General features: G+C 36.5%; 1 protein-coding gene across 3 annotated transcripts in view; it reads left to right on the top strand.

The window, feature by feature from the left end:
* CNTN6 (contactin 6) overlaps positions 1-23,609 on the top strand; it is a 293,620-nt gene that overhangs the window by 54,678 nt on the left and 215,333 nt on the right. Inside the window, exon 5 of one of the 3 annotated variants that reach the window (XM_032648981.1) lies at positions 6,376-6,496. The exons of the other annotated variants lie outside the window; for them this stretch is intronic. Within the exon in view, the coding sequence (XP_032504872.1) occupies positions 6,442-6,496 (55 nt within the window). The 5' untranslated portion in view covers positions 6,376-6,441. The remainder of the gene's footprint in view (positions 1-6,375; positions 6,497-23,609) is intronic. 3 annotated transcript variants of the gene reach the window in all.

Below are 23,609 nucleotides of genomic sequence, written 5' to 3'. Positions count from 1 at the left end.
AATATGTGTTATGAAGTTAGATACCTGGTTGAATCAAACAATCTTAGATTATCAGAGCTGGAAGAAATTTAAGGGTGATCTCTAGGTCAAACCCTTCCTTTTTCATAGGAGGAAGCTGACAATCATTGTGACTATAAATGAAATACCCAATATTAATAAGCTGGTTAAGAGAAAGACAGTAGTAGAAGCAAAGTCTCTAGATTCCCAGTTTAGTCTTTTTCTTGATAATACTAGATTGGTTGGTTGTCAAATACAAACCAGACACTTACTTACTGAATACCTATGAGCTCTACATTACATACCATACCATGTATTAGGAGCAAGCATTACATACAGTTTTATCTTCAAGATAATGTACAAAAATGCTGGCAATATAATGGAGTCTTTGATAAATACGAGGCTCAAGGGGTATATATCATGTCAGTTTGCACTGGAGTCTTTAAGAAAAACTTTATATAAATTCAGGCTGAAAAATGAATACACTAGTCAGATGATTTTGTTTGCAAGAGACCAAAAAAATTACAACCCAAACTGGATCGGGCAAAGATTTTGTCTTATTCATTCACATCTGGGAATTCCAGATTTTAAGCATGGCATTTCATAATGTCATGATATCAGCTATGACTACAGGTTCTTTAGATGGAGGAACACAACATAATAACACTCAGATATGTGAAACTGGGATATATGAAGCAAAACTCTTGTTTCCTACAGATCCAAATGAGAGAAGGGGTATTCAGAGAAGTATACCCAGGGACAGGATAATAGCAAGCTGGGACTTATGTATGACAAGTATGTATGGACAGGATAAGAGCAGCTAATGTATGGCAAGTGAGGTAGTGTTAGCTAAGTTTCGAGGGCATCCTTGAGATTGAGTATTTTGAATAATTCTGTCAGCCCTAGGAAGAAGGGCCATTCCTGGTTGTTAGGTAACTGGAGGCCTCTGGAAATTGCTTTGTGTGCATTATAACCCAGAAGTGTCAGGGCCTGATAAGGGAAGAAGTTGGGGTGGGGACTCAGGAAACTATCTGCTAAGGGGAATTGAGAGTTTTTAGCCATGCTTTCAAAATTGGGTCAAGACAGGACTTGCAAAATTTTGAATTACATTGGATCAACAGATTATATCTTAACAACTTAACTGTCTTAATATTATTGACAAATGTCTTGGCTTTGTTGTCACTGGTTTGGCTTAGGCTACATGCCCATCCTTTTACAAAACATTGTAGCCAGGGGAATTAATTCCTGATTGACATAGCCCTGGTCACATCCTCATCCCTGGAGCTAGGAGGTAAAAGAAATCTCACTCTCATTATATGGACTGAGGGTGTGTAGGGAGATGGTTCCTAAAAAAACAAAGACAAAAACAAAAAACCACAGAGCTTTTATCAGAAGAAGGGGGAAGAATTGTTTGGTCGGAAAAAATAATGAATGCCCATCAGATAAATTGGTAATTATAAGTTTTTACTTTGTACTCCACCCCTTCCATTCTCCACATCAGCCAGTAATGTTTGTACAATGTATATTAAATTCAGTCTGTCCTGCTTAAAAATCCTCATTATAATGTGGAAGTACAACATCCATACTCGTCAACATGGCCCACAGTTTAACCTCTTTGTCCTTCTCCAACCTTGTCTTATGTCACTGTCCTTCTGAATAGCAAACTGGATCTTTGTCAGGTCTTTGCAAATGCAAACTCAGGCCTGCTTCAGGATCTTGTCACACTCTCTCCCTTTTGCTTAGACAGCTAGTAGTCTCCTTCTACATCTTACCTATCTTAATCCCTGCTCTCCTATGCTCCCTACCTCATGTACATGTACTCTTTGCCTGGCTAAAGCATACTCATTTTTCAAGCCTCCGTTCAAAAATACTACTTGAACCACACCTCATAGATTGCACTTGTTTTCTTCAAAGTATTACCATATTTACCACACCTAACTATTTATCAGTGTTTGCGTGTGTGTGTGTGTGTGTGTGTGTGTGTTTGATTTTGCTGTTTTTCTTAGAAGTCTGTATCTCTTAAAAGATGGCAAGACCTCAAGGGTAGAAATGAAGGGTTTTAGATTCACTACTAACACCAAAGTACCTAATGTCTGGCAGAGAATAAATATAAATAAATAAATATTTCTTGAAAAAATATAAATTAATGAATGGATATAGTGGATAATTTCACTTAAATATAGGGGATTAGAGCTTAGAACCTGTGGTGTCAAAGAGAATGCAAAGACGATGTAAGATATGACAGAATTTCTGGTAGGACGTTGTCAAATCAGCATAGCATATTGACCTGAATATTGTTTATTTTCTTTTTGATTTTTATTCTTAGATTAAATTTGAAAGCATTTAACTTGGATTTTATAAAGACTTAAAGTTGAATATGGTCACTTTTTGGGGTTTAAGTTGAAGTAACTAGTAACAGAAAGAAATTAAAGATTTTTACAATTTAAAAATATATCAGGAAATGATCAAAAAGAAATTTTTTTTTACTAGACTTACACTTAAAATCCACATGCTTCCAAGCGATATTTGAAGTTGCAAGACAATACATTTACACTAAGTTAAAAGTTTCCAAAGGGTCCTATCATTTGATATAAAATAATTTTATCAAATGTGACCTACGTGAGTTTATTATTCTATACTTTTTTGAGATTATGAGCTTTATGAGCTGCTTACTAGATTTCACTTTTGGAGTAAAGGCTGAACAAACACTTTATCTTGATTTCATTTATCACTGGAAAGCTTAAATGTCAAAATAAATTAGAGAAAATTGTGATGTGATCACAAAGGAAATGTATGTCTCACACTTGAAAGATAATACTACCAGAAATTGAGTTCCAGGAGAAATTTTATACCACAATATTAATTTTAGTTCTAGTAACAATAGGAAAATAATGTTTCCCAATGAATATATTCTCAATATATTGAGAATAATACTGATTAAAAAAACACTTCAATATTCATGAAATGTATAAAATCACTGTTAATATATATAAGATAGAGTAATATTTTACCTTATTCCTAATGGTGTAAAATCAAAAATAAAAGTCACCAACAGAATTGTGGGAGTTAATTTAACATGTTTTTAAACCTCTCTAACATTTTTCAAAAAGAACCAAATATAAAATTATACTCATGAATTTGGAAGAAATGGACAAATTCTTAGAAATGCACAACCTGCCAAGACTGAATCATGAAGAAATAGAAAATATGAACAGACCAATCACAAGCACTGAAATTGAAACTGTGATTAAAAATCTTCCAACAAACAAAAGCCCAGGACCAGATGGCTTCACAGGCGAATTAGATCAAACGTTTAGAGAGGAGCTAACACCTATCCTTCTCAAACTCTTCCAAAATATAGCAGAGGGAGGAACAATCCCAAATTCCTCCTATGAGGCCACCATCACCTTGATACCAAAACCAGACAAGGATGTCACAAAGAAAGAAAACTACAGGCCAATATCACTGATGAACATAGATGCAAAACTCCTCAACAAAATACTAGCAAACAGAATCCAACAGCACATTAAAAGGATCATACACCATGATCAAATGGGGTTTATTCCAGGAATGCAAGGATTCTTCAATATACGCAAATCTATCAATGTGATAAATCATATTAACAAATTGAAGGAGAAAAACCATATGATCATCTCAATAGATGCAGAGAAAGCTTTCGACAAAATTCAACACCCATTTATGATAAAAACCCTGCATAAAGTAGGCATAGAGGGAACTTTCCTCAACATAATAAAGGCCATAAATGACAAGCCCACAGCCAACATCATCCTCAATGGTGAAAAACTGAAAGCATTTCCACTAAGATCAGGAACAAGACAAGGTTGCCCACTCTCACCACTCTTATTCAACATAGTTTTGGAAGTTTTAGCCACAGCAATCAGAGAAGAAAAGGAAATAAAAGGAATCCAAATCGGAAAAGAAGAAGTAAAGCTGTCACTGTTTGCAGATGACATGATACTATACATAGAGAATCCTAAAGATGCTACCCGAAAACTGCTAGATCTAATCAATGAATTTGGTAAAGTAGCAGTATACAAAATTAATGCACAGAAATCTCTGGCATTCCTATACACTAATGATGAAAAATCTGAAAGTGAAATCAAGAAAACACTCCCATTTACCATTGCAACAAAAAGAATAAAATATCTAGGAATAAACCTACCTAAGGAGACGAAAGACCTGTATGCAGAAAATTATAAGACACTGATGAAAGAAATTAAAGATGATACAAATAGATGGAGAGATACACCATGTTCTTGGATTGGAAGAATCAACATTGTGAAAATGACTCTACTACCCAAAGCAATCTACAGATTCAATGCAATCCCTATCAAAGTACCACTGGCATTTTTCACAGAACTAGAACAAAAAATTTCGCAATTTGTATGGAAACACAAAAGACCCTGAATAGCCAAAGCAATCTTGAGAACGAAAAAAGGAGCTGGAGGAATCAGGCTCCCCGACTTCAGACTATACTACAAAGCTACAGTAATCAAGACAGTATGGTACTGGCACAAAAACAGAAAGATAGATCAATGGAACAGGATAGAAAGCCCCAAAATAAACGCACATATGGACACCTTATCTTTGATAAAGGTAGCAGGAATGTACAGTGGAGAAAGGACAGCCTCTTCAGTAAGTGGTGCTGGGAAAACTGGACAGGTACATGTAAAAGTATGAGATTAGATCACTCCCTAACACCATACACAAAAATAAGCTCATAATGGATTAAAGACCTAAATGTATGGCCAGAAACTATAAAACTGTTAGAGGAAAACATAGGCAGAACACTCTATGACATAAGTCACAGCAAGATCCTTTCTGACCCACCTCCTAGAGTAATGGAAATAAAAACAAAAATAAACAAATGGGACCTAATGAAACTTCAAAGCTTTTGCACAGCAAATGAAACCATAAACAAGACCAAAAGACAACCCTCAGAATGGGAGAAAATATTTGCAAATAAAGCAACTGACAAAGGATTAATCTCCAAAATTTACAAGCAGCTCATGCAGCTCAATAACAAAAAAACAAACAACCCAATCCAAAAATGGGCAGAAGACCTAAATAGACATTTCTCCAAAGACGATATACAGACTGCCAACAAACACATGAAAGAATGCTCAACATCATTAATCATTAGAGAAATGCAAATCAAAACTACAATGAGATATCTCACACCAGTCAGAATGGCCATCATCAAAAAATCTAGAAACAATAAATGCTGGAGAGGGTGTGGAGAAAAGGGAACACTCTTGCACTGCTGGTGGGAATGTGAACTGGTTCAGCCACTATGGAGAACAGTATGGAGGTTCCTTAAAAAACTACAAATAGAACTACCATATGACCCAGCAATCCCACTACTGGGCATATACCCTGAGAAAACCAAAATTCAAAAAGAGTCATGTACCAAAATGTTCATTGCAGCTCTATTTACAATAGCCCGGAGATGGAAACAACCTAAGTGCCCATCATCAGATGAATGGATAAAGAAGATGTGGCACATATATACAATGGAATATTACTCAGCCATAAAAAGAAACGAAATTGAGCTATTTGTAATGAGGTGGATAGACCTAGAGTCTGTCATACAGAGTGAAGTAAGTCAGAAAGAAAAAGACAAATACCGTATGCTAACACATATATATGGAATTTAAGAAAAAAAAAATGTCATGAAGAACCTAGGGGTAAGACAGGAATAAAGAGGCAGACCTACTGGAGAACGGACTTGAGGATATGGGGAGGGGGAAGGGTGAGCTGTGACAGGGCGAGAGAGTCATGGACATATACACACTAACAAACGTAGTAAGGTAGATAGCTAGTGGGAAGCAGCCGCATGGCACAGGGATATTGGCTCGGTGTTTTGTGACAGCCTGGAGGGGTGGGATAGGGAGGGTGGGAGGGAGGGAGACGCAAGAGGGAAGACATATGGGAACATATGTATATGTATAACTGATTCACTTTGTTATAAAGCAGAATCTAACACACCATTGTAAAGCAATTATACCCCAATAAAGATGTTAAAAAAAAAATAAATAAATAAATAAAATAAAATTATACTCATGAAAGTTTTAATCCACATAGAATACATTCAATTGAATTGTACTCCAGCCCATAAACTACTACAGCAAATGACATGTATTTCTAAGGTATGAATTGAAATTATGGAAATATGAACTGAAATTATGGAAATTTACAAACTACACATATATATATATATAAAGTAGACCTTTAGGTTGCTTTATTTAGGTTAATATTTTAATATCAACTTGAATGAATATGCAACAATTCATACATACTTTACAATATGCATGTTTGTATATTTGTCATTTCATGACAATTTTATTTTTCTTTCAGACTGGAAGATAGACATTTTCTTTCCGGCTGATTGTATGGGAGAAATTTTGACCTCAGAAAGTGGAAATGAGGTTGCTTTGGAAATTGGTAATTCTGCTGACACTCATAAATATTTATGCAGGTAAAGTGTTCTACTATTATGAGTTTTGTTTGATAATCTATTGGCATTTTATTTTTTTCTGCAGGGGAAGCAATTTTCAAATACAAAATACTTATGTTAGTTAAATGACTAAAATGATAAAATTTTGAAGGTAATCTCTATGGCTAATATAGAGAGTTTAATCCTTAAAAATAAATCAAGTGCCATTTTTAAACAGAACTAAGATTATTTCAATTATAAATTGTCACATGAAATTTTTATAGTAAAAAATGTGATTAAGTAATTTTCTTATCAATAAACAATGAAGAATATTTCTTTTTTATTTCCTTTAGAGTGGTCTTTAAAAACTAAAATAGAAATGTATATTTCCCCTCAAATTTAGAATTTGGTATGGATAAAAAAAAAAGCTGTACTGGTATAGAAGAAAACGTAATATAGAATTTCACATCAGAAGTAGAATAACTTTAGAAATAGTTTTCTTTCCATTTCAATGATATATCCTTTCACTCAACTAAAATATATTAAGTCTGTGTATCAGTTAGCTTTTGCCATGTAATAAACCATCCCACATCTGAATGGATTAAAATAACAAATTACCATGTATTTAGTTAAGTCTGTAGGTTGGCAATTTTAAATGGGATCAACTGAGCTATTCTTTTGATTTTGCCTGAGTACTTTACATCTGTGGTTAGCTACTGGGTCATCTGGGATCTGGCTAGTCTAGGATATTCTCAGCTGAGACCACTGGGCTGTCTCTGCCCTGGGCCAAGGGTTCTTTCATCCTTTGTGAGTCTGGCCTCCTTCACATAGTGCCTGCTCAGAGTTCCAAGAGAAATCAGAAGTATGCAAGTTTTTTTAATGTCAAGGCTTGTTAACTGACACAATGTCATTTCTGCTGCATTCTTTTAACAATTCCACGTCACACAATCAGTCCAAATTCAAGAGATATGAAAATATACTGCATCTCTTGATAGAAAAGCCACAAAGTTACACTGTAAAGGGGCATGGAAACAGTAAAGGAGATACTAGTAGCTGTATTTGTACATAATCAACCATAGTCTATTAAGAACACAGAATTGTGTTCTGAATTTTCAAGCTTACCTATGTGAGTTGCCACAGAGCATGGATGTTGTCCGGGTCATTTGATTGCCAGAGCAGCTCTTCTATTACAACATACTGCTTCCCATCAACTGCCGTAGTGGATACTATTGAAGTTTCCAATGTTCATGACAAAGCCCTAATATATTGGGAGAAACACAGGAACAAACATAGTAACTTACAAGCCAGAAACACAGTAATTGTAAGAGACAAATATTTAATGACAACTCTAAGAAGTGGAAAGATTTCTAATCTTAAAAGCTATGAGAAGGCTAAAATATGCAGAAAACAACTATTAGAATCAGATAACCATTTAAATAAAAGTATTTTTACTACTAGAGAATCTAGTGGCTAGAAGTGCTACAGCCATATCATGTTTATTCAAAGTTATAACATTATTTTGATTCATGTCACTTCTAACTCTCTGTAACAAAGAATCAGAGTTAAATAACAATATTTTTTTTGTAATAGATAAAAAAAAAAGCTGCATCAAGGTGCCCCCAAATTATACATATGTGAATAAAAATTATATTTCTACCCTCAAGTTTCAGCTTCCCGTCAAAATTTAACATTAACATTTTGCCCTTTAAATATCTATATTGAATCAACACAGTATCTCTAGAAGAACTTTTATGGTTAAAAAATAAATTATTATTTTCAGAGCACATATCAGATCTGAAAAATCCTCCAGTTCTTCTGCTAACTTTTATTTATTGAAACCGTATGTGATTCAACATGTCTTTTTGCTTTATCCTAAAGGGAAAAATAATCATATATCCTTGGTGTACAATTTTCTTGTGAAAGAACAGATTGGATCTTTTTTTGTAAGCCATAGCTATTTAAATAAGATAATCTGAGCTAAACATTGCCCCAGAGGTAAGGATGCTGATAATGATATACACAAGAGAGTATTGCTTTAAATCTGCTTGGTTTTTTTAGAGATTTCATGGTGTCTCCCTACTTGCAGATATTATGCTAGTTTAGAAAATTAGATTCTCTAATGATATACTACTCTTTCTATGTGTATATGTAATATCTTCTTTGTTTTTCTAAAACTTGCCTTTGATTCATTCTGAAAGGCCAGCAAATCTTTCACAATTATGTGCTTTTTCCGTCCTATTTTTACGGTTACAGTCTTTTCAAAATGTTGACATTTTAAATCTCTCCACACTCTAAATTAAAATTTAAAATTTTGCCCCCAATCTCTTCTCCTGTTCTTTTTTTTTTTTTTTTTTAAATTAACTTTACTTCATCTAACTCCTTTACTATGAACATTGGCCTTTAGGCTTTTACCATGAACCATAATCTACCAAGACACACTTTATAGTTCTGGAACATTTTTGAAGTTATGGGTATTTAAAAGTTCTATTGTTCCATTTTAATATTTTTAAAATATTATGAGAAAACCATTTAATTAAGAAACACGATTGCTAATTATATACTTTTTTTTTTTTTTTTTTTTTTGCGGTACGCGGACTTCTAACTGCTGTGGCCTCTCCCGTTGCGGAGCACAGGCTCCGGACACGCAGGCCCAGCAGCCATGGCTCACGGGCCCAGCTGCTCCGCGGCATGTGGGATCCTCCCGGACTGGGGCACAAACCCGTGTCCCCTGCATCGGCAGGCAGACTCTCAACCACTGCACCACCAGGGAAGCCCACTAATTATATACTTTTTAATTATTTCATTAATGTGTGTGGTAGGCTAAATAACTGCCCCCAAGGATATCTAGGACCTAATGTCTGGATCTTGTGACTTTTACATTAAGTAGCAAAATGGATTTTGCAGATGTGACTAAGTTAAAGATATTGAGATGGATAGTTTATCCTGGAATAACTGAGTGGGAAATCACAAACACCCTTGTAAGAAGGTGGCAAAGGGGGATTTGTCACAGAGAAGAAGGCAATGTGATAAAAGAGGAGAGAGAGATTTGAAGATGCTATGCTGCTGACCTTAAGTACATAGGAAGGGACCATAAGCCAAGAAATGAGAGAAATGAAGCTCTAGAAGCTGGAAAAGGCAAGGAAACAGATGTTTTCTCTTTTGGAGGGAGTATGGCCCTGTGGATACATTGGTTTCCACCCTGTGAAACCCATTTTGGACTTGGGACTTCCAGAACTGTGAGAAAATAAATGCCTGTTTTTCTAAGCCACCAAGTTGTAATTTTTAGAGAAGCCATAGGAAACTAATGCAACGTGTTTTTTCCTCACTAACCTTTAAGTTCCAGGAGAGCTGGGACTCTATCTTCCTGGCACTTGGTAGGGATTCCGTAAATACTTGTTGAATGAACGAATGAATGAATTAGATCCAATGCATTGGTCCTATTTGGATTATCATCAAGTAGAAAAGGTTTAGTCATATAATTTCCTCTGAGGAATAATTGTTCTGGTGTATCCCTGTACGATTGACCCTATGTTATGTTATTATCATAGAATTTTAGAGATGAAACTCTAGTAACATTTGAAAGTTTCGAACTATGTCCTATTTGAAAGTAAATTTCAGGAGAGCAGAGATTTCCACCTGTTTTATTCTCTGCTGTTTCTCCATTGCCTAGCATATGGTTTGTAGATATTTATCAAATTAATTAAATAAAGCAATTCCATTCAATTCAACAGATAGTTTTAGTACCTTAGATGTGCCGGGCACTGAGCTAGATATTGACCTTCACCAATAAGAGGGCCATGGTTCCTGTCCTCTTCAGCCTAAAAATGGAAACAAGCAAGTAAGTCAACAATTGCAATAGAGAAAGTACAACTTGCTATTTGAAAAACATAGTAGGGAGCATATAACATGGAAATGTTCTAAGAGGACATCTGGTGTTTTTGTCAACCCTCAATCCATTTCTGCTTCCTCTGATAAAGAATATTTGATTTTTATTGGGAAACCAATCTTTCCTATCAGCCTTTGTAGTTTGAATGAGATTGGTATAACCTCATGATCAGCCAATTGGCATATTCCACCCTCCCTCACCATACTATTTGGTTCAGGATATATTATATCCAAACAAATCCCTGGGCTTTTGCTAAATTAAAATGACAGAAAGACATTGCATCTGTGCTGTTCTAGTTAGTATAAAGATGTACCAAGGACTGCTATGAAGGAAGAGTTGGCCTGGAAATGAAATTCACACAGAGGCAGAACAATCCAAGGGAAGAAAGGCACAATTTCTTAACTTTATCTTTTGAACTTTAAGCAATATAAACCAATAAGGTGCCCTTTTCCTAGTTTAGGCTAATTTCTATTGAAATTCTGTCCCTTGTGATGGAAAGAATCTTGTCTAATACAGATTAAAAATTGTTTTTAACATATGTTAGTGAACATTAGTGAAGGAGTTAGATTAGAAATAGAATTCCACTTGAGATAGATATCTACTCCCTGCTGGGAATGAGGAATAGAGAAAATAAAGGAATGGAGAAAAGGCACAATATTTCCTGGAAGGATAAAAAGCATCAAGAGGTTTAATATAGACTCAGAAGGTTGATTTTCAGTCCCCAAATTACTGAACCATCTATCTCTCAGGGTTGGAAAAAACATAACATTAATGGGGTAATTGGAGACCACATTGATCAATGGAGGAAAACCTACAACTCTGTTTTCTTTTCTTGTAGCCAAGAAAGTTTTCATGAAGTACGGGAAGTTTTCATGAAAAAATATTTTATGCTTAAATAAGTAGTAAATGAAGTGGCTGGAACAAATCTGTAGTGTACAGCAGAAGCTAAAAAATCATGTAGGATCAGATTTTGTTGATGTTAGAATGTCACATGCGTAGGAAACCCAAGGTTTACCGATGTGGTTAAGTGTTAAATTTTCCAATGGTGAAAAAAAGGCTCAGAATGTACTATATGTTATTATTCATTTAAGTCTTTCATCTCACTATGATTTTCATATAAAATTTGATAAATTATAGACAGATTTCACAATTTAAGTCCAAATCTTTAAAAATTTGATATTTTTAAAAATACTAAATACTTGATTAGTAAGGTAAAATAATCAGCTAAATCTTGTGCTATATATGTTATGAGTTATCCAGGCTTAGAGATGGCACAAGTTTAAACCCAGAACCTCATTAAAAACTCTGCTGTCCTTAAGAGTAGTGTCAATGAAGGTCAAATGACTGGTATTTTAGACTCAAACCTAATAGGAAATAGCAAACATCACTAGTTATAAGGGATTTAATAATATCATCTTAAGAATTTCTGCCTAATAAATTCTCTTTTAACTTCGTTACTTTAAGAAAATATTACAGCTTAAATGGTAGTTTTTTAAACAACACATTTGGTTCATAAATGTATGTGGCTCATTTGTGTGCCATTTGTATTTCTTTTCCTATGGCCAAACACTTTTGTCCATATCTTGTAAAACTATGACTGAACATCTCTTTGGTTAGTCCTGAAGAAGTACTGCTTATGCAGTATGAGACTCAGTTTTTCCAGAGAGAAACTGAATAATTCAAGGACGTGAACAGGAAGCTAGTCACATTTATTGGCAAAGCAGGATTAAAGGCCTCCTGCAGGCATGTAACTATTGTATTATGTCATCAGGGCCTAATGAGCCACTTTCTCTCACTGTATTAATTACTCTTGAGGAAGAAACTGAGACTAAAATTATAAGATGTTGTTCCTGCCACTATTTTTATGTAATATCTACCGATAAATGTAGTTATATTATTTTCAAAACTACTCCCAGAGTAAATGATTCTTAAAACTTGAATCAATTTGTTTCTAGGGATTATACCAATGAAGAAAAAAACAAAAACTGTTTTGTCAGTGTTTTTGCACGGCATGCCATTTTACAAATGGAGTAGCCTTAACGTGAATCTGGAGAAAATGTACCTTCTTCTAAATACTCACAATCAGGGGTCTGTGATAAGGGGACATTGAAAAGTATGTATGACGGCTTGAATTTTACTCTATTTCAAACATAGTTTCTATTGAACTAAGAACCAGAGTAATTGAACTAGCTGACAAAGAAAGCCACAAGAATGGAAATATGCACTGTGACCAAGATTTCTTCAGAGAAGACGATGTTTCACACAGCAAATCCATGAAAATTGGCAGGTGTAATAAACCTGCTTTACTCAAGGATCCCAGAAGCACATAATGGATATTCCTTTGGGTCAGAGTGTGATGAATATTGAGTACATCACAACCCACACTCTGCCTACAGTCTTGTTCAGATTTATTGTTAGCATAATAGCGCCTTTAGGAATGGAACACCAGGCTATATTCTTAAGTCAAGTGACGTCTCTGCAATTTCTACTGGAGATGGTCCAATTAAGAAATGCTGAAAATCAATTTTTATGCAATGCCTACTAATAAAGGTAGCTGTATGATAATCAAATCTTTTTCAAAAGTAATTGATTCTTTTTAAAAAATTTTTAAAACATCTTTATTGCAGTATAATTGCTTTGCAATGGTGTGTTAGTTTCTGCTTTATAACAAAGTGAAACAGTTATACATATACATATGTCCCCATATGTCTTCCCTCTTGCGTCTCCCTCCCTCCCACCCTCCTTATCCCACCCCTCTAGGTGGTCTCAAAGCACTGAGCTGATCTCCCTGTGCTATTCGGCTGCTTCTCACTAGCTATCTATTTTACGTTTCGTAGTGTATATATGTCCATGCCACTCTCTCACTTTGTCCCAGCATTTCCTTCCCCCTCCCCGTATCCTCAAGTCCATTCTCTACTAGGTCTGCGTCTTTATTCCCGTCTTCCCGCTAGGTTCTTCACAACCTTTTTTTTCTTTCTTTTTTTTTTTTTGGTTCCATATATATGTGTTAGCATACAGTATTTGTTTTTCTCTTTCTGACTTACTTCACTCTGTATGACAGACTTTAGGTCCATCCACCTCACTACAAATAACTCAATTTCGTTTCTTTTTATGGCTGAGTAATATTCCATTGTATATATGTGCCACAGCTTCTTTATCCATTCATCTGTTGATGGACACTTAGGTTGCTTCCATATGCTGGCTATTGTAAATAGAGCTGCAATGAACATTTTGGTACATGACTCTTTTAGAATTACGGTTTTCTCAGGGTATATGCCCAGTAGTGGGATTGCTGGGTTGTATGGTAGAGCTATTTTTAGTTTTTTAAGGAACCTCCAAACTGTTCTCTATAGTGGCTGTACCATTCCCACTAACAGTGCAAGAGGGTTCCCTTTTCTCCACATCCTCTCCAGCACTTATTGCTGTAGATTTTTTTATGACGGCCATTGTGACCGGTGTGAGAGGATATCTCATTGTAGTTTTGATTTGCATTTCTCTAATGATTAATGATGTTGACATTATTTCATATGTTTGTTGGCAATCTGTGTATCTTCTTTGGAGAAATGTCTATTTAGCACTTCTGCCCATTTTTGGATTTGGTTGTTTGCTTTTTGATATTGATCTGCATGAGCTGCTTCTATAGTTTGGAGATTAATCCTTTGTTGGTTGCTTCATTTGCAAATATTTTCTCCCACTCTGAGTGTTGTCTTTTTGTCTTGTTTATGGTTTCCATTGCTGTGCAAAAGCTTTGAAGTTTCATTAGGTCCCATTTGTTTATTTTTGTTTTTATTTCCATTTCTCTAGGAGGTGGGTCAAAAAGGATCTTGCTGTGATTTATGTCATAGAGTATTCTGCCTATGTTTTCCTCTAAGAGTTTGATAGTGTCTGGCCTTACATTTAGGTCTTTAATCCATTTTGAGTTTATTTTTGTGTATGGTGTTAGGGAGTGTTCTAATTTCATTCTTTTACATGTAGCTGTCCAGTTTTCCCAGCACCACTTATTGAAGAGGCTGTCTTTTCTCCACTATGGATTCTTGCCTCCTTTGTCAAAGATAAGCTGGCCATATGTGCGTGAGTTTATCTCGGGGCTTTCTATCCTGTTCCATTGATCTATATTGCTGCTTTTCTGCCAGTACTATACTGTCTTGATTACTGTAGCTTTGGAGTATACCCTGAAGTCAGGGAACCTGATTCCTCCAGGTCCGTTTTTCTTTCTCAAGAATGCTTTGGGGATTCCCTGGTGGCACAGTGGTTGAGAATCTGCCTGCTAATGAAGGGGACACGGGTTCAAGCCCTGGTCTGGGAAGATCCCACGTGTCGCGGAGCAACTAGGCCTGTGAGCCAAACTACTGAGCCTGCATGTCTGGAGCCTGTGCTCTGCAACAACAGAGGCCATGATAGTGAGATGCTCCCACTTGCTACAACTAGAGAAAGCCCTTGTACAGAAATGAAGACCCAACACAGCCATAAATAAATAAATAAATAAATAAATAAATAAATAAATAAGCCAAGCATTTGAAGCCCTTTAAAAAAAAAAAAAGAATGCTTTGGCTATTCAGGGTCTTTTCTGTTTCCATACAAATTATGAAATTTTTTGTTCTAGTTCTGTGAAAAATGTCAGTGGTAGCTTGATAGGGATTGCATTGAATCTGTAGATTGCCTGGGGTGGTAGAGTCATTTTCACCATGTTGATTCTTCCAATCCAAGAACATGGTATATCTCTCCATTTATTTGTATCAGCTTTAATTTCTTTCATCAGTGTCTTATAATTTTCTGCATACAGGTCTTTTGTCTCCTTAGGTGGGTTTATTCCTAGATATTTTATAATTTTTGTTGCAATGGTAAATGGGAGTGTTTTCTTAATTTCACTTTCAGATTTTTCATCATTAGTGTACAGGAATGCAAGAGACTTCTGTGCATTACTTTTGTATCCTGCAACTTTACCAAATTCATTGATTAGCTCTAGTAGTTTTCTGGTAGCATCTTTAGGATTCTGTAAAGATGCTACCAGAAAACTACTAGAGTATATATAGTATATATATAGTATATGTATATATATATAGTATATGTATATACTATATATAGTATCATGTCATCTGCAAACAGTGACAGCTTTACTTCTTCTTTTCCGATTTGGATTCCTTTTATTTCTTTTTCTTCTCTGACTGCTGTGGCTAAACATTCTAAGACAATGTTGAATAACAGTGGTGAGAGTGGATAACCTTATCTTGTTCCTGATCTTAGTGGAAATGGTTTCAGTATTTCACCATTAAGGACAATGTTGGCTGCGGGTTTTGTCATATATATGGCCTTCATTAGGTTTAGGAAAGTTCCCTCTATGTGTACTTTCTGGTCTGTTTTTATCATAAATGGGTGTTGAATATTTGTGAAAAGCCTTTCTCTGCATCTATTGAGATGATCATATGGTTTTTATCCTTCAATTTGTTAATATGGTGTATCACGTTGATTGATTTGTGTATATTGAAGAATCCTTGCATTCCTGGGATGAACCCCACTTCATCATGCTGTATGATCCTTTCAATGTGCTATTGGATCCTGTTTGCTAATATATTGTTGAGGATTTTTGCATCTATGTTCATCAGTATATTGGCCTGTAGTTTTCTTTCTTTGTTACAGCTTTGTCTGGTTTTGGTATCAGGGTGATGGTGGCCTCGTAGAATGAGTTTGGGAGTGTTCCTCCCTCTGCTATATTTTGGAAGAGTTTGAGAAGGGTGTTAGCTCTTCTCTAAATGTTAGAATTTGCCTGTGAAGCCATCTGGTCCTGGGCTTTTGTTTGTTGGAAGATATTAAATCACAGTTTCAATTTCAGTGCTTGTGATTGGTCTGTTCATATTTTCTATTTCTTCCTGGTTCAGTCTCAGAAGGCTGTGCATTTCTAAGAATTTGTCCATTTCTTCCAGGTTGTCCATTTTATTGGCATAGAGTTGCTTGTAGTAATCTCTCATGATCCTTTGTATTTCTGCAGTGTCAGTTGTTACTTCTCCTCTTTCATTTCTAATTCTATTGATTTGAGTCTTCTCCCTTTTATTCTTGATGAGTCTGGCTAATGGTTTATCAATTTTGTTTATCTTCTCAAAGAACCAGCTATTAGTTTTATTGATCTTTGCTATCGTTTCCTTCATTTCTTTTTCAATTATTTCTGATCTGATCTTTATGATTTCTTTCCTTATGCTAACTTTGGGGTTTTTTTGTTCCTCTTTCTCTAATTGCTTCAGGTGCAAGGTTAGGTTGTTTATTTGAGATGTTTTCTTGTTTCTTAGGTAGGATTGCATTGCTAAAACCTTCCCTCTTAGAACTGCTTTTGGTGCATCCCGTAGGTTTTGGGTCATCATGTTTTTTATTGTCATTTGTTTATAGGTATTTTATAATTTCCTCTTTGATTTCTTCAGTGATCTCTTGGTTATTAAGTAGTGTATTATTTAGCCTCCATGTGTTTGTATTTTTTACAGATTTTTTTCCTGTAATTTATATCTAATCTCATAGCCTTGTGGTCACAAAAGATACTTTATATGATTTCAATTTTCTTAAATTTACCAAGACTTGATTTGTGACCCAAGATATGGTCTATCCTGGAGAATGTTCCATGAGCACTTTAGAAGAAAGTGTATTCTGTTGTTTTTGGATGGGATGTCCTATAAATATCAATTAAGTCCATCTTGTTTAATGTATCATTTAAAGCTTTTGCTTCCTTATTTATGTTCATGTTGGATGATCTGTCCATTGATGAAAGTGGGGTGTTAAAGTCCCCTACTATGATTGTGTTACTGTCGATTTCCTCTTTTATGGCTGTTAGTATTTGTCTTATATATTGAGTAGCTCCTATGTTGGGTGCATAAATATTTACAATTGTTATATCTTCTTCTTGGATTGATCCCTTCATCATTATGTAGTGTCCTTCTTTGTCTCTTGTAATAGTCTTTGTTTTAAAGTCTATTTTGTCTGATATGAGAATTGCTACTCCAGCTTTCTTTTGATTTCCATTTGCATGGAATATCTTTTTCAATCCCCTCACTTTCAGTCTGTATGTGTCCCTAGGTCTGAAGTGGGTCTCTTGTGGACAGCATATATACGGGTCTTGTTGCTGTGTCCATTCAGCCAGTCTATGTCTTTTGCTTGGAGCATTTAATCCATCTACATTTACGGTAATTATCGATATGTATGTTCCTATTACCATTTTCTTAATTGTTTTGGGTTTGTTATTGTAGGTCTTTTCCTTCTCTTGTGTTTCCTGCCTAGAGAAGTTCCTTTAGCATTTGTTGTAAAGCTGGTTTGGTGGTGCTGAATCCTCTTAGCTTTTGGTTGTCTTAAAGGTTTTAATTTTCCTGTCGAATCTGATCCTTGCTGGGTAATGTAATCTTGGTTGTAGGTTTTTCTCCTTCATCACTTTAAATATGTCCTGTCACTCCCTTCTGGCTTGCAGAGTTTCTGCTAAGAGATCAGCTATTAACCTTATGGGGATTCCCTAGTGTGTTATTTTCCCCTTGCTGCTTTTAATATTTTTTCTTTGTATTTAATTTTTGATAGTTTGATTAATATATGTCTTGGCATGTTTCTCCTTGGATTTATCCTGTATGGGACTCTTTGTGCTTCCTGGAGTTGAGTAACTATTTCCTTTCCCGTATTAGGGAAGTTTTCAACTATAATCTCTTCAAATATTTTCTCAGTCCCTTTCTTTTTCTGTTCTTCTTCTGGGACCCCGATAATTCAAATGTTGGTGCATTTAGTGTTGTCCCAGAGGTCTCTGAGACTGTCCTCAATTCTTTTCATTCTTCTTCTTTATTCTGCTCTGCAGTAGTTATTTCCACATATTTTATCTTCCAAGTCACTTATCCGTTCTTCTGACTCAGTTATTCTGCTATTGATCCCTTCTAGAGAACTTAAATTTCATTTATTGTGTTGTTCATCACTGTTTGTTTGCTCTTTAGTTCTTCTAGGTCCTTGTTAAACGTTTCTTGTATTTTCTCCATTCTATTTCCAAGGTTTTGGATCATCTTTAATATCATTATTCTGAATTATTTTTCAGGTAGACAGCCTATTTCCTCTTCATTTGTTAGGTCTGGTTGGTTTTTTCCTTGCTCCTTCATCTGCTGTTTCTCTGTTTTCTCATTTTGTGTAACTTACTGTGTTTGGGGTTTCCTTTTCGCAGGCTGCAGGTTCATAGTTTTCCGTTGGTTTTGGTGTCCTGTCCCCAGTGGCTAAATTTGGTTCAGTGGGTTGTGTAGGCTTCCTGGTGGAGGGGACTAGTGCCTGTGTTCTGGTGGATGAGGCTGGATCTTGTCTTTCTGGTGGGCAGGTCCACGTCTGGTGGTGTGTTTTGGGGTGTCTGTGGTCTTATTATGATTTTAGGCAGCCTCTCTGCTAATGGATGGGATTGTGTTCCTGTCTTGCTAGTTGTTTTGCATAGGGTGTCTAAAAGTGTAGCTTGCTGGTCGTTGAGTGGAGCTGGGTCTTGGCTTTGAGATGGAGATCTCTGGGAGATTTTTGCCGTTTGATATTTCGTGGAGCTGGGAGGTCTCTTGTGGACCAGTTTCCTGAACTTGGCTCTCCCACCTGAGAGGCACAGCCCTGATGCCTGGCTGGAGCACCAAGAGCCTGTCATCCACATGGCTCACAATAAAAGGGAGGGAATAAAAAAAGAAAAAATAAAAGATAAAATAAAATAACATAAAATAAAGTAAAATAAAATAAAATGAAGTTATTAAAATAAAAAGTAATTTTTAAAAAATTTAATAAAAAGAAAAGAAGATGATAGCAACCATACCAAAAAACAAATCCACCAATGATAACAAGTGCTAAAAACTATACAAAAACAAACAAACAAAAAAACGGACAGAGAGAACCCTAGGACAAATGGTAAAAGCAAAGCTATACCTACAAAATCACACACAGAAGCATACACATACACACTCACGAAAAGCAAAAAAATGGAAAAAAAAAAAATATATCGTTGCTCCCAAAGTCCACGTCCTCAATTTGGGATGATTCGGTGTCTATTCAGGTATCCCACAGATGCAGGGTACATCAAGTTGATTGTGGAGATTTAACCCGCTGCTCCTGAGGCTGCTGGGAGAGATTTCCCTTTTATTCTTTGTTCACACAGCTCCTGGGGCTCAGCTTTGGATTTGGACCCGCCTCTGCATGTAGGTTGCCTGAGGGCGTCTGTTCTTTGCTCAAACAGGACGGGGTTAAAGGAACAGCTGATGCGAGGGCTCTCGCTCACTCAGGCCGGGAGGAGGAAGGGGTACAGAGTGCGGGGCGAGCCTGCGGCGGCAGAGGCCAGCGTGACATTGCACCAGCCTGAGGCGCGGGGTGCGTCCTCCTGGGGAAGTTGTCCCTGGATCACGGGACCCTGGCCGTCGCAGGGTGCACAGGCTCCCGGGAGGGGAGGTGTGGATAGTGACCTGTGCTTGCACACAGGCTTCTTGGTGGTGGCAGCAGCAGCCTTAGCGTCTCATGCCCGTCTCTGGTGTCTGTGCTGATAGCCGTGGCTCGCGCCCGTCTCTGGAGCTCCTTTAAGCAGCGCTCTGAATCACCTCTCCTCGTGCACCAGGAAACAAAGAGGCAAGGAAAAGTGTCCGGTCCAGACTTTTTCCCGGAATCCCTCCCGGCCAGCTGTGGCGCACTAGCCTCCTTCAGGCTGTTTTCACACAGCCAACCCCAGTCCTCTCCCTGGGATCCGACCTCTGAAGCCAGAGCCTCAGCTCCCAGCCCCTGCCCGTCCCGGCGGGTGAGCAGACAAGCCACTCGGGCTGGTGAGTGCTAGTTGGCCCCAATCCTCCGTGCAGGAATCTCTCCACTTTGCCCTCCACACCCCTGTTGCTGCGCTCTCCTCCGTGGCTCTGAAGCTTCCCCCCTCTGCCACCCACAGTCTCCGCCCGTGAAGGGGCTTCCTAGTGTGTGGAAACCTTTCCTCCTTCACAGCTCCCTCCCACTGGTGCAGGTCCCATCCCTATTCTTTGTCTCTGTTTTTCCTTTTTTCTTTTGCCCTACTGAGGTACATGGGGAGTTTCTTGCCTTTTGGGAGGTCTGAGGTCTTCTGCCAGCATTCAGTAGGTGTTCTGTAGGAGTTGTTCCACATGTAGATGTATTTCTGATGTATTTGTGGGGAGGAATGTGATCTGTGCGTCTTAATCTTCAGCCATCTTGAAGCTCCTGCAAAAATAATTGATTCTTAAACCCTAAATGAAATTGCTTTTTAAGAATGATAACAAAATGTAGAAAAAAAAAATTGTTTTGTCAGCATTGAAAGGAAATGACTGTTATGTAGACAAGATATTGTATAGGGAATGTAGACCCCTTAGTAGAAAGGAATGTGAAGAATTGTGCTTTTAACCTGAAGTCTTCGAAGAAAAGGGTCAAGGATTCTATGGAGGTGATAATATCAGGGAATTTTTTTTTAATTTTAGGGGTACCATAAATAGTTATTCCATAAATTGAAAATAACATGGGGGATTGATAGTTTGTTTTTTTTTTCCACTTAAATCTCTCCTGAGATTTAAAATCAAACTCCTTACCATGACACTAGACAATCTGACTTTTGTCAACCCCTTCCCTCTCAACTTATACTAAACTCCCCTTTTTCCATTATATTAGAGCCATTATTCTTTCTTAGGCTCCCAGAAATTTCAAAATTGTTCCTTAGGGTCTCTGTATTTGCTGTTCAGTTGCCCAAAACACTGTTCTCCAAATCTTTCTCCAAATCTTCTCTTTCCATTACACCCACCTCAGATCAATCACCTCCATAAAACGACCTTCCCTTAGAACACTGTGGAGGAAGTCAGCACCTAGTCCCATCACTGGCCCTACTCTCATCAATCTTATTTTACTGTCTTCAGTGCACTTTTTACTGTCTGAAATTAGCTTATTTATTACTTGTCCATTTTCTTTCTGTATCTTGTGGAATATAAGCTCTGCGTAGATAAAACTATTTCCAGTCATATATATGACTGCATCTTTCATGCCTAGAACATTGCCTGACACATAGTAAGCAATCAATAAATATTTTGAAATAAATGAATAAATGACTGACGTCTCAAAGTAAGCCCCTATGACTACTTAGATGTAATCCAATAGTCCCAAACACTTTTAGAATTTTATTGGATATTATTAGAATCCACTCTTAGGCATAAGTGTTTTAATCACAACACATAATTTGGTCTCAGATAGGTACTTTTTTGCTTTTAAAACAAATCATGATATACAATGAACACATAAAGCTACCCCTAATTTGTAAAGCTAATACAGTTTGCTCAGACGCACTTGACCTACTCAGGCATAATGTTAGTGTTGTTTGTTCAGGAAGTAGCATACTGAACACACAGCCAATGCTATTTTAATATTATTGTGTAGCAGATGCCCATTGATATTGTGTCATAAATAATATAAACGTTTAAAACCTTTGTGCTGTATTTTACCTCAGGATACATTTGTTCATTCCTTTTCCAGTTTGAGGGTCATCAGTCAAGCCAACCCCCCATTACTCTGCCCAAGACTTTTATAGTGGTCTCCTAAGACTTCTCCCTATTTCAAGACATCCTCTACATCCTTTCCAAGACATAGCTTATTGACACAGACTCCTGTGCAGACAAATCATAAAGCACAGCTGATTTTGTCATTACTCTGTGTCAAGACCTTCACAGATCCCATTTCCTATGAAGTTCAAACTGTCTAATCAAGCATTCAAATGCAATTTCCTTCAACAAATATTGAAAGTTCTCCAGTTAACTCAATTCCACCTGTGTCATGAGCCATGTCTTCCCTTACTCTCCTTAATGTATCCTTCATTTAAGTCAGACTGTACTACTAGTACGATCTCTGCAGTTTTTTTTTTTTATTCCCAAGTCTCTCCTCATATGATTGTCTCCACCTGCATTGTCTTTCTTCAGATCGATTTCCCCCCAACTGAAGGCAAATCCAACCTTTCTCAGCCAAGTTCAAATGTGACCTCCACTCTGAATAATCCTCCAAGGAACCAATAATTTCCCTTTCTCCTTAACTCTTAAGAGGAATTTTATCATTTCCACACACTTTGCTTAAAAGATGTCATTTTTCTCAAATATATACTCATTCTGAGATATATATATTATTTTGCTCTTGTTGAAAATAAGTTAATAATCATGGAATGTCCAGTTCTAAAGGGAAAAGAAAGACTAATCTTTGATATTTGATTAGTTATATCTTTTACCTAGTGTTTTATAGTTTATAAAGTGTTTTACATGCAGTGTTTCATCTGTGCTTAAAAGTAGGCAGAGGAAGTATTATTCTTTCTTCTATAGCTGGAGAAACTGAAATTCAGAGGTACAAGACTCATCAAGGACCATAGGACTAGAAAATAGCAGAGTTTATGAAAAGAATCCAATATTCAGATGAAAATTTTGTTCAGTATTTATTCAAGACTTTGCTTCTCAACATAAATTCAAATTTATGTAACAGTTGGCTTTTTCAGGTTGGTGTTCATTGTGTAAAGAAGCTAGCTTCTGTTCAAACTGTAATATGATTTAAAGAGATAGTCACCAAAATTCTATGACCAGAAAATAAAGTAGTAGTTATAAACATATAAACCCAACAAATCTAAATTTATATTATATACATTATAAAACACACAAAAATCAAAGTTAAGGAAAGTATTAGATAAAATAGACAGGTATGGAATGCCTAACATTTTCTTCCCTCACCATCAAATGGTTCATTTTGTACACTCTATAGGTGTAAACCACTTCACTTTGGAGACTATGTATTTTAAATATAAGAAAGGATGTGTCCTAAGTGGAGAGGTTGACAGGGAAAGAGAAAACTATCTGTATTTACAGAAATTCTCCTCAACTCACCAGAATAAAAGAGGAATTGGAGGTAGAAATGCAGTTACATTTTTAAAACCATGGTTAATGCAAAAGCAGGTAAAATTGGGAAAAAATAGATTTAATGTACCTCCTTTCATTAAAATATATGCAAACCTTAAGAACACCTTCGCAATCCTACAGATATTGTTTAAAACTGTAGGTATATGTATCAGTTGCCTATAGCTGTCTATATACCTACCCCAAAATTAGTGCTTTAAAACAACAATTCACTATTTTTTTTTTTGTTGTGATTCTGCAGGTTGTCTGGATATTTTCTCTGCTGGTTTCACTTTGTTTGGCTTATGTGGCTTCACTGAATTTGAATCAGAGAAAACTAGAAGGCTGGACAGAGAGAGAGAGAGAGAGAGAGAGAGAGAGAGACTAAACTACCCAGGGCCTCCTAAGTCAT

This window comes from Phocoena sinus, chromosome 11 (assembly GCF_008692025.1).
Source record: "Phocoena sinus isolate mPhoSin1 chromosome 11, mPhoSin1.pri, whole genome shotgun sequence".
Classification (NCBI taxonomy): Eukaryota; Metazoa; Chordata; class Mammalia; order Artiodactyla; family Phocoenidae; genus Phocoena; species Phocoena sinus.
This window is presented reverse-complemented; position numbering and strand designations above follow the sequence as displayed.